This window comes from Phyllobates terribilis, unplaced genomic scaffold (assembly GCF_046119375.1).
Source record: "Phyllobates terribilis strain yellow unplaced genomic scaffold, ASM4611937v1 Scaffold_5__5_contigs__length_657084704, whole genome shotgun sequence".
NCBI lineage: Eukaryota > Metazoa > Chordata > Amphibia > Anura > Dendrobatidae > Phyllobates > Phyllobates terribilis.
This window is the reverse complement of record NW_027362765.1, coordinates 233,028,408-233,040,770: the sequence shown is the minus strand read 5'-3', so window position 1 is coordinate 233,040,770 and position 12,363 is coordinate 233,028,408. Positions and strand designations below refer to the sequence as shown.

The 12,363-nt window shown below is 43.3% G+C and overlaps 1 protein-coding gene across 3 annotated transcripts in view; it reads left to right on the top strand.

The window, feature by feature from the left end:
• Positions 1–12,363, top strand: part of NCOA5 (nuclear receptor coactivator 5) — a 72,114-nt gene that overhangs the window by 23,037 nt on the left and 36,714 nt on the right. Inside the window, exons 2-3 of one of the 3 annotated variants that reach the window (XM_073683908.1) lie at positions 1,141–1,327; positions 2,804–2,911. The exons of 1 other annotated variant lie outside the window; for it this stretch is intronic. In XM_073683908.1, the coding sequence (XP_073540009.1) occupies positions 1,162–1,327; positions 2,804–2,911 (274 nt within the window). In that variant the 5' untranslated portion in view covers positions 1,141–1,161. The remainder of the gene's footprint in view (positions 1–1,140; positions 1,328–2,803; positions 2,912–12,363) is intronic. One more of the 3 variants, XM_073683909.1, reaches the window with a different exon arrangement.

Sequence of the window (12,363 nt, the reverse complement as noted above, 5' to 3'; positions counted from 1 at the left end):
ATTTGACAAAACATTACTGGAGGCTACAGTGAATGGAGCAATGCACTTATGCTCAACACAGTTACTAAGGCCTAGTGCATACTCTGACCTAGCCTATGTCGAGAGAGAGGAACACTTTTTGCTATATGTATTTAAAAAAAGAAAAAAAAATCCTTCAAGGTTCTAATATTTTTAAGCAGTGACCGAAGGAAAGCAATGCCCTTTGTTATGGTTTATAATGTAGCTTCTAAAGTTCATGAAAACTTCAGATGAGGACAGTCCTCATATCATGGCCAAGTTAAGCACAGTGTTTCACGATGTATAATGTGTTTTATTTCCTTGTGAAAGGTGGGGAACTCCATTTAAGCATAACCTCTCTCAATATAGGAGCCCCTGATTATTTTGCCAGTGACAGGCAGGGTTTAGAGATTTGCTCAAGCAACCTCTTCATGGAATCAAACTAAGTATTAATGCATGGGTGACACTGGTTCCTAAAAACTGTTCTTGCTAGCGTTTTAGGAGAATGATCTTTTTCCTGTGCAAATTCTAGAAAAAGAGGGCAAACATTTCCACATATTTTGGAAAATGTCTATTGTTTTTCCTTCCAAATCGTCTTATACACTGATTCTTTTCTTGGTTTAGGCTGGAGAACCTTTTGGGCAAGTTTTGAAAGCCTCTTAAAAATGAAACCTTTTGCGCATGGAATTCAATTGCTTGTTTAGTTGCTTTTTTAGAAGGCTTACTTTTATTCAAGTATACAAACCGCCTTTATTTTTTTTATTTTTTTTTTTTGTGAGGAACCAGGTGAACAAACATGCATAGAAATAGGCTGATGGAGGCTTTCAGTTTGGCTTCTATTGATGCATGTAGGATTATTTTACTACTTTTTCCACTGTATGTTGTTGACTTAAACTTGTATAATAAATTTTACTAAACCAGTTTTGTTTTCAATGCTTTTCATCTTTGGCAGCTTTTTTATTTAAGACTATCAAGATTCTATATCAAGTAGTTTGGATATTGCATTGTCAGTTTAAAATTAGTGATTTCTGTTGTTAAAACAAACAAAAAATAAAATTAACGGCTATTTTGTGATAATGCTGGCGAAAAAAAAACAACATATTTTTAAAAATCTGTGCCTGGCCATTTTTTTTTCCTGCAAAGTTCCATTGGGATTTGTCAAATATGCCTCGCCGGAGGAAGAACAAGCTTCCTAGTCCTTCCAGGAACAGAACTGACAGTGATGATCAAAAAGATTTGGACAGAAGAATTTTTATTGGCAATTTACCTACAGAAGTAATGAGCTATCAAGATATGCAAGACTTGTTTTCCAAATACGGAAAAATCAGTGGTTAGTATTACTTTGTTTTAATTTAATGGCATCAGGTTGTAATTGTAAATTAGTTTTGAATAAAATTTATCTTTTGGTGAATGGGGGATTTTTTTTTATTTTACGCTTTGCTAAAGAAAATCTTTTTGTATTTGAGCAAATATTAATGAAAGAATTTTGCTACTTTTAGCTGGACTCCCATCTGTTTGATATTTGCCATCCTTTGTGTTTGACCATTGCCACCATTGTGTTTGTGGTGTACCACAGTTTACCATCTGCCATGGGTTGCCTGCACTATTGACGGGCTAAAATGCTGTGTATTCCAAAGCGGTAAAGACCATGTTTCACTGCCTCAAGTCAAGTAAGTCCCCAGGGGGACAATAAAAACTAAAATTGTATGGCATAAATATTCATTTGAAAAAAAAAATCCCTTCCATTAAAAATTTGAATTATTAAAAGGGAAAAAAAAACTTCTCAACTTATCCTGCTAAAACAAGCCCTCATACAACCACAGTAAGTCAATGGAAATGTAGAAAAATTTTGGCTCTTAGGGGTATGTGCACACGATCTGTACAGGCAGCGCTTTGAGCACCGTATACTTTGTCCAAAGCGCTGCATTATATGAACTCGGGTGAATCCGCATGTGTTCATTGACCCATACGGATTCACCGCATTCAATACATTGTAGTGGTCTAATTTCTCTTGCGGAGACTAGTGACGCCGCAAGAGAATTTAACATGCTGTGGTCTGGAAAGATGCTCCGCATGTCCGTGTCCGCGGGTGATCCGCAGGTGCACGGAGACACATAGTGAACATGGGATTTCTACAAATCCCATCCATTATGCTGTAACATCTGGCCGCTGCGGGTTTGACACTGCATAACACGCAGCATCATACCCGCTTCGGCTCCTGACCGTGTGCACATACCCTAAGAGTCTGACAATGAAAGAGCAAATTCTTGAATGTCTATGTACTGAAAGCAGGGAACATAGTTTAAAAAATAAATAAATAAAAAAAATCTTCTGCTCACATTGCTGTTTGAGAAAAGTCACTCCAATGGTCTCTGCAAGTCTTTCACTGGTTCTGCAGATGGAACCATGAATGCACACTCAATGGTTGCTGCCAAACGCTGACCTCTGCGGTCTAGTGCTGTACATGCAATGTCACTATTAAAGTAACTCATTGGCTGAAGTGGTCATGTGCCCCGGTATAACAAATCGCCACTGCAGGACAAGTAAGACTGCTGGAGACACAATACTGGTACGGCAGGTGAATCAATAGGTGAGTCTGAAGTTTTGTAGCTTTTGGCTTTCTCTTTTTTTTTTTTTTTTTTATTTCCTTGCTTTTAAATCACTTTTTGGAGGCCCAAATAGGCAGTTCTTCATGGAGTTAATCTAGTAAAAAAAACAAACCCTTCTTGACAATTTGCATTAAGGGCATTTCAGTGGAGCGAATTTTTTTTCTCTCTATTTGCTGTAACAATTACTAATTTTCCAGCTCTCACCATGTTCCGTCGTTATGGATTTGTCCAGTATGAGCGTATAGAAGATGCTGATGCTGCTGTGGCGGGTGAAAAAGGTCGCCATTATAAAGGGAGTATATTAGGTAAGGCAATCTGTAGTCTCTTTAGAATTCTTACTGAATGCAGTGATATATTTTTGAGGTTCTATTTTTGCTCTTGCATTTTTACAACATAACTGGTACATTTTCCAATATGCTCAGCCAATACTTCAAATTGTACGAACCATAGCAGACTTAATGAAACAAGTTTCCCTGGTACACAAGTTATTTAATCCTCCAGCGACCACAACAGAAATTTTATATAATAGGGTCGTGGCAGGTGTGTGTAGTGAGCTCCGAAACAGCCCACACCATACCTTGCAAATGCTAGCTGTTTTGCACAGCCAGCATCCTGCAACAGAAGCAGTCAGAGCTTGCTCATGTCTGTCATTGACTGGCATTGAAATGACTCCCAACGGTATTGTGGGGAATCAGATTTGTTATGGCAGCCTGGGGCCTGCTGATGGCTCCTGTAACTGTCATTGTAGTCTTTTCTGAAATAGAGTCTCGTAGGTGATCCGTAGTTTTCGCTATATACTGCAAAACTTTTTTTTTTTTTTTTTTTTTTTTTCTTTAAAGTCCCTTTTAGATGTTTAAAAATCAAAAGTATACAAAATAACTGAAAACTTCAGTGTGCATAACTATTCACCCCCTAAAGTCGGTACTTTTGCAGAGCCTCCTTTTGCAGCAATTACAACTGCAAGTCGCTTTGGATAAGTCTCTGAGCTTTTCCACATCTTGCCACTGGTATTTTTGCCTATTCCTTAAGGCAAAACTGCTCCAGCTCCTTCAAGTTTTTTTTTTTTTTTCTGGTGAACAGCAATCTCATAGTCTGACTACTGATTCTCAATTGTATTACGATCTGGGCTTTGACTAGGGCACTCCAACATTTCCACGTTTCCACCTTAAACCACTCGAGTGTTTCTTTAGCAGTATGCTTTGGGTCATTGTCTTGTAGGAAGGTGAACCTCCATCCCAGTCTCAAATCACTGACTGAAAAACTTGTTTTGCTCAAGAATATCCCTGTATTTCGCACCATCCATCTTCCCTTTTGATTCTGACCATTTTCCCTGTCCCTGTTGCCGAAAAACATCCCCACAGCATGGTGCTACCATCACCATGTTTCACTGTGGGAACAGTGTTCTTGGGGTGATGAGCTGTGTTGATTTGGCGCCAGACGTAGTGTTTACTTTGGTGGCCAAAAAGTTCAATTTTGGTCTCATCTGACCACAGCAACTTCATACATTTGGGGAGTCTCCCACATGTATTTTGGCAAACTCAAAACTTAGTTTTTGTGTGTAAGTAAAGGCTTTTTTCTGCCCACTCTTCCATAAAGGCCACCTCTATTGGAGTATACTTCTTATTGTGGTTGTATGGACAGATACTCCAGTCTTGCTTGGGAACTCTGCATCTCCTTCAGGGTTTCCTTTGGTCTCTCTGCTGCTGCTCTGAAGCTCTTTGCCCGGGCTGAGCACTTTGGTGGAAGGCCCTCTCTTGGCAGGTTTGTTGTTGTACTATGTTCTATCCATTTGATGACCATGAATTTGATGGTGCTCTGGGAGATCATCACAGATTGGGATATTTTTTTTATAACCCAACCCTGACTTGAACTTCTCAACAACTTTGTCCTTGACTTGTTTGCAGATCTCTTTGGTCTTCATGGTGTTTGGATAGTGGTGCCTCTTGCAGCCTCAGTGGCCTTTCAGAAAAGGTGTGTATATACTGACAGACCATGTGACACTTAGATTGCGCACAGGTGGACTTCCTTTCACTAAGCATGTGACTTATGAAGGGAATTGCTTGAACCAGAAATTTTTAGGGGCTTCATAGCAAAAGAGATAAATACATATGCACATTCCAATTTTTAGTTACTTGATTCCATAAATTTAATTTGTCTATCTTTTTTCACTTCACCAACTTCGACTATTTAGTGCAGATGCATCAAACACAAATTACATTACAACCAGGGATGTGGAGTCGGTAAACCAAACCTCCGACTCCTCAATTTCTCCGACTCCACGAGTCCGACTCCCTCATAGATGGCTCATGTTTAAGTGATAAATTTACTGTAGCACAGATTCATCTCAGCTAAAAGTCTAGACCCTTAGATCAGGAATAGGACAGACATTTATAGGACATTTCAAAACTTTCCCAAATTCTTATGAAAAAATATTCCCCACAAACTGCATTGAACTACTGTACCCAATTTATTATATATTTTAGGAGTTGATCCATTTTATACCGACTTTCTGACTCCACAGCCCTGATTACAACCAGTGTTTTTAAATAGTTTTGTAACAAAATAGGTACAGCATCATCCTTTTTCCTATTGAAGAAAAATTGGTATCACCGCACCTGTAAAGTACTATCAAGATTTAAAAATTTTTCCTAGTAGCTACGCTTTCAGTAAGGCGGCTTGACACTATTGAAAATGCTATTAACCTGCAAATTAACCATATATCTGCAGCTTAACCCCTTCCCGACCCGTGTCACACCGTTTGTGACATGGAAAACAGTTCGTTCCCGACCCGTGTCACACCGTCTGTGACATGGAGGGAAAGAGCCCCTGCAGCGCCTGCGAGCGGGGTCGCTCAGGTGTCACAGTTGCTACTGCAACTGGACATCCTGAAGTCGACCCCCCGGGGGGTGGATTAACCCCCCTGTGCCTGGAACCCCTCCGATTGGCTGTTTCATTTTCACTTTTAGTGAAACTGCCAATCGGTATGAATTAAATATTTCACCAATGAAAATTGGTGTAATATTTAAATCTGGGCATGGCCTGATGCTTACAGCATCAGCCATTGGCTGGGGGGAGTGTCACCTCTGTCCCCCCCCCCCCCCCTCCCCCCAGATCTGATTGGGGGGCTAGCGTCACATGGATACTAGCCCCAATCAGATATGGAGGGATGGCTGAAACCTCCCAGCACCTTTCCAACCCTGGATCGTCTGCTGCGGACCCCCTGCTGCGGACCCTGTGGATCGCGTCTGCCGCCGCTGATCAGCAGGTAGTATTGCCCCCCCCCCCCCCCGCCCCCCTCTCCAGCCCCCCTCCACTTTCATACCTGCACCCCGACCTCCGCTCCCTCTGCCACGTCTTCATCCATCGGCTGCTGCTCTCCTTCTGACAGCCGGTGGACTGTGATCACAGCAGCAGCAGGCTCAGTGTAAATGCCCTGCTCCTGTGATCAAACCCACCATCCCCCAGTCCCAGTGATATCACCCCCCACCTCCCAATAATCACCCCCTCCCCCAGTGTTCACCCCCCCCCCTGTTCCCAGTGTTCACCCCCCCATCCCAGTGATCATCCTTCCCCCGCAAACCCAGTGATCACACCCCTGCTCCTGCCGGCTCCTGCTCCCCTTTCTGCCCCAGTAATCACCCCCCGATGCTGCCGGCCTCCTACCCCCCCTTGCTGCTGCCGGCTCCTGCCCCAGTGATCACCCCCCTTGCTGCTGCTGCTGGCTCCTCCATCTCCTCAGCCCCCTCCTACGCCTGACCGGCCCCGTACTCCTGACCGCCCCGCCCCCACACGTGACTGCAGAAGGTTACACCAAGCACACACACGTACACTCACACTATAATAAAGTTTTGATTTTTTTTTTTTTTTTTTTTTTTTTACACACACGTACAAAGCACACAAAATGTCCCGCCCGTCCCGCTCATCCCAGTCAAGGGCGTACTCAGCTGAGGAGGCTATGTCAGGTTGGTGTGTGTGTTGTAGTGTATATGAGATTGTGTGTGTGTGTGTGTGTGTGTGTGGTGTATGCACTACAATATACCACACCGCACACCAACCTGACATGCACTACACAATGGTGTCCGCTAACAAATTGGAACCATGTTGCGTTTGGAGAGTCCCTGTGTGCCCAAACATTGGAGCTCCCCAACAAGTGACCCCATTTTGGAAACTAGACCCCCCAAGGCACCTATATAGATGCATAGTGAGCACTTGGAACCCCCAGGTGCTTCACAAATTGATTGATAAAAATGAAAAAGTGGAAAAAAAAACACTTTTTGGATTTTTACGGATTAATTTGTGAAGGATCTGGGGGTTCCAAGTGCTCACTATGCATCTAGATAGGTGCCTTGGGGGGGTCTAGTTTCCAAAATGGGGTCACTTGTGGGGGAGCTCCAATGTTTGGGCACACACCGGCTCTCCAAACGCAACATGGTGTCTTCTAACAATTTGAGTCGACAATTTGTTAGCGGACACCATGTTGCTTTTGGAGAGCCGCTGTGTGCCCAAACATTGGAGCTCCCCCACAAGTGACCCCATTTTGGAAACTAGACCCCCCCCAAGGCACCTATATAGATGCATAGTGAGCACTTGGAACCCCCAGGTGCTTCACAAATTGATTCATAAAAATGAAAAAGTGGAAAAAAAAACACTTTTTGGATTTTTACGGATTAATTTGTGAAGGATCTGGGGGTTCCAAGTGCTCACTATGCATCTAGATAGGTGCCTTGGGGGGTCTAGTTTCCAAAATGGGGTCACTTGTAGATGAGCTCCAATGTTTGGGCACACAGCGGCTCTCCAAACGCGACATGGTGTCCGCAAACAAATTGAATGGAAAATCGGCTCAAATTGTTAGCGGACACCATGTTGCGTTTGGAGAGCCCCTAATGTGCCTAAAAAGTGGAGCTCCCCCACAAGTGACCCCATTTTGGAAACTAGACCCCCCAAGGCACCTATCTAGATGCATAGTGAGCACTTGGAACCCCCAGGTGCTTCACAAAATGATCTGTGAAAACAAAAAAGTACTTTTTTTTTTTCACAAATTTTCTTTTAGCCTAAATTTTTTAATTTTCACATGGGTAACAGGATAAAATGCATCCTAAAATGTGTTGGTCAATTTCTCCTGAGTACACTGATACCTCATATGTGGTCATAAACCACTGTTTGGGCGCATGGCAGGGCTCAGAAGAGAAGGAGCGCAATTTGACTTTTGGAGCTAATTTTCCATTCAAAAAGTAAAATGGCGCTCCTTCCCTTCTGAGCCCTGCCGTGTGCCCAAACAGTGGTTTATGACCACATATGAGGTATCCGTGTACTCAGGAGAAATTGACCAACAAATTTTAGGATGCATTTTATCCTGTTACCCATGTGAAAATTAAAAAATTTAGGCTAAAAGAAAATTTTTGTTAGAAAAATAAAAATGTTCATTTTTTTCTTCCATGTGGCTTTAGTTCCTGTGATGCACCTGAAGGGTTAATAATCTTCTTAAATGTAGTTTTGAGTAGCTTGAGGGGTGCAGTTTTTTGGAATGGTGTCACTTTTGTGTGTTTTCTGTCATAAAGACACCTCAAAGGGACTTCAAATGTGATGTGGTCACTAAAAAAATGGTTTTGTAAATTTTGCTGGAAAAAAGATAAATTGCTGATGAACTTTGAACCCTTCAAACTTCCTACCAAAATTTTTTTTTTTTCCCAAAATTGTGCTGATGTAAAGTAGACATGTGGGAAATGTTATTTATTAACTATTTTGTGTCACATCACTCTCTGGTTTAGTAGAATAAAAATTCAAAATTTGAAAATTGCAAAATTTTCAAATTTTTTCCCATATTTTTGATTTTTTCACAAATAAACGCAAATATTATCGACCTAAATTTAATATTAACATGAAGCCCAATATGTCACGAAAAAACAGTCTCAGAATCGCTAGGATCCGTTGAAGTGTTCCAGAGTTTTTACTTAGTAAAGGGACACTGGTCAGAATTGACAAAAATGCCAAGGTCTTTAGGGTCAAAATAGGCTGGGTCCTGAAGGGGTTAATGGTGTTTGCGGACATGACAGCACAGGTTTCCTATAAAGGGAATCTGTCATCAGGATGCACTTGTAGGGCTTTCAATTACTATTCCATCAATACCTTTTACATGGCTAGTCCCTTCCTCCATTCCTGAGAAATCGGCATTTTGAATTGATATGCACATGAGCAGCAGGAAGAGTCACTGGTGGACTCTGGGAAGGCGATTACAGCATGGTTTATTTCTTTAGCAAAACCTGCGCCTGAGGATTAACATTTTCTGAAGCGCAACATCCCCTTTAACTTAAAATTACTTACCCACTTCATACGCTATATGGAGGAATCAAAAGATTACTGCATTTTTCAAGACTTTTTCAGCATGTCTCTGGAAAAAAAAATTCTCTTCAAAGGATGCCCTAACCCCTTTACGACATGTGCCGTACATGTTCAGAACATGGCGTGTTTCTTCCTTTGGCACGTGCTCCAGCGATGATCAGTTGTCATGTGCCCCTAACAGCCGCGGGTGGAATCGCAATCCACCCTCGGCTGTTAACATGTTTAATGCTGCTATCAATCTCTGGTAGTGGCATTTAACATGGCCACGGCGGAAGGACGTCACTAGTCCCGCCCATTGGTGCCCATTTCACATGACAGCGGGTCGCCGATGGGTTGATATGACAACTCATTGGACTATTGAAGCATGTAAAAATATTAGTTTAAATCACCCCCTTTTTGGCCCATTCAAAATAAAACTATAAAAAAAAAATCAGGTATGCACATATTTGGTATCGCCGCATCCAGAATCGCCCAATCTATCAATATATAAAATAATCGAATTATGTTTTTTTGATTGGCGTAACATTGCATTAAAATGCAATAACATGCCATCAAAACACTGCATCTATCCCAAAATGGTATCAATAAAATCTTCAGCTCCTGTGTGCAAAAAAATAAGCCCTCACCTGGCCCCAGATGCCAAAAAAATGGAGACGCTATGGGTCTCGGAAATTTTTTTTTAACAAACTTTTGGATTTTTTTTTCACCTCCTAAAGAGAATCTGTCACCCCTGGGAGATATCAGACCTCTACTATGGGCATACAGGTTATAGAAAAGTAAATCTATATATACTTGTATGGCCCATAGTACAGGTTTGATTGCAGAGAAAAGTGTTTTTATCCTGACTGTTTATTATTCACTGAAATCCCTACCTATATATTTAGTTACCATATTCTCTGCTCACCCCCCCCCTCCTCCCCTGCACGTCCAGGGCCCTGTGATGTGCACTGTGCTCCCTCACTTCCCAGGCATGCGCACAGTGCCGCTCACATAGAGCGTGCTTTGATTCCTCCCGGCCCTGTCTCTCTGTGCACTGCGCCGCAGGGTTCTATTGCAAGAGGCACGGAAGTAACAGTGACTCCCCGGCGCCTGCGCAATAGAAGCATGCAGCACAGAGAGACGGGACCGGGATAAAGCAAAGCACGCTTTATGTGAGCGGCACTTTGCGCATGCCCGGGTAGTCAGGGAGCACAGTGCACGTCACAGGGCCCTGGACGTGCAGGGGAGGGGGGTATGGTAACTAAGCATATAGGCAGGGATTTCGGGGAATAATAAGCAGATAGGCGGGGATTTCTTGGCTTCCCCCAGACGCCAAGCCTGTGGAAAACCAGAGATGATAAAAACAGTTTTCTCTGCAATCAGATCTCTAATATGGGCGATGCAGGTATGTATAGATTTACTTTTCTATCACCTATATGCCCATAGTAGAGGTGTGATATCTCCCAGGGGGTGACAGATTCCCTTTTAAATAAAAAAAAACAAAAAACTATACATGTTTTAGTTTCTACGAACTCGTAATGACCTGGGAAATCATAATGGCAGTTCAGTTTAGCATTTAGTGAACATGATTAAAAAAAAACTGTGGCATTGCACATATTTTGCAATTTTACTTGTAATTTTTTTCCCTTTTTTTGCAGTACAAGTTATGGTAAAAGCAATGGTGTCATTCAAAAGTACAACTTGTCCCGCAAAAAATAAGCCCTCACATGGCCATATTGACTGAAAAATATAAAAGGTTATGGCTCTGGGAAGTAGAGGAGCAAAAAAAAAAACGAAAGCGCAAAAATGGAAAATGGCCCAGGAGTTAAAGGGGATATCTGGGACTTAAAAAAAAATAAGGCATGTAGTTTCTCTTACTGATGACAGGGTGTGACTACTGACGTCATGCTGATTGACAGCTGGCTTCCCCCAGTTAGGCAGCAGAGAGACCGCTGTCAATAAGCATGACACCAGTAGTCACGCCCTGTTCATCAGGAAGATAAACTGCTGCTCTGTTGACAAAGAGCAGCTGAATCTCTGGCAGGAGCGGTCAATGACTGGTGCCAGGTAAAACAGGCAGGTCTGTTAACAACTACATGCCTTTTTTTTTTTTTTAAGTCCCGGATATCCCCCTTTAAGGAGGACAGTCTGCAGCATTCTCTGTTTTTTAAAAGCAGGTGGTGGTAGAGAGCAGATTGTGTCTGTAGAGTGATTTTTAGTATTTTAACACTTTTTGCTGATTTTCTGAAATGTGACGTTTTATTTAATGAATTTGGCGCATGTTTCACCTGCTGAGCGCCATCAGCAAAAATGTTACAAGCGTCAGGGAGTGGCATACATTTCTGCTGTAAATTACGCCACTTCAAGTCATCAGAATTTATGCTATAGATCAGGCTTGTACAGCCGTGCCCCCTACTGCTTGAGCTCCACCCCATTTTCTAAGAATAGGCAGAGCTGATTGCAGTTGTCACAAAAAATGGTAAGACCTGGAAAAGTTTTATGCGACGTGAAGTTTCACAAAAATTTGACATCAAAACACCTAGGCCAGAAAACTGCTTGATGTATTGGGGCCAAAGCCATGCTCTTCCCAGGACGTCACCATGAGATCACATGACCTATAATTTGGCAAAAAAATGGAACTTGCGTGTGAATAATCCTATATAATGTGCACTGTCAGTGAAAACCTGCAGCAGCATACAGCAAAACCAGACTTCTGAAGGATAGAATACTGTGAAAGTATGCAAACTGGAGATGCGTCTAATTACCTTATTTTTCGGACTATAAGACGCACCATCTTATAGTCTGAATAGGTACGGTATCTTACCTTGGGGGGGGGGGGGGGGGGCAGTGAAGCGAGGGTCACAAGAGGCAGGGTCCCTCAGGAAGTCGGCGGCTGCCGCAGAAGAGGTCAGATGCTGTGGAGCCTGGATGGGCCGGGGCCTGTGTCTGGCTGAGGCCCTTAGCCTGGCCTGTTCCTGTGCGGAGGCCTCTGGCTGGGGGCTGGGACCGGGGGGCCTCTGGCTGGGGTATGTACCGGGCTGCGGTTGGTGCCGGGCTGCGAGCGGCGAAGCAGTGCGACCTGCGCAGGTTTCCGGTGTGCGCGGCCATCTTCCTAGAGCTGTGATCTACAGGAAAATGGCCGCCGGAGTTACCGGTCCACGCATGCGCCGGCTTGAGCGGCCATTTTCCTGTAAATCACAGCTCTAGGAAGATGGCCGTGCACACCGGAAACCTGTGCAGGTCGCACGCCGCTCACAGCCCGACACCAGCCCCAGTACCGGCCAGGAACAGGTGCCGGTCCCAGCCGCTCACTTCTGCTGACACCGACACATTCCTGGAGGGCCCTGCAATCCCACTTGACCACCACCGCAGGTAACGTTCGGACCATAAGACGCACCCCCCATTTTCCTCCCAAATATTGGGGGAAAGAAAGTGCGTC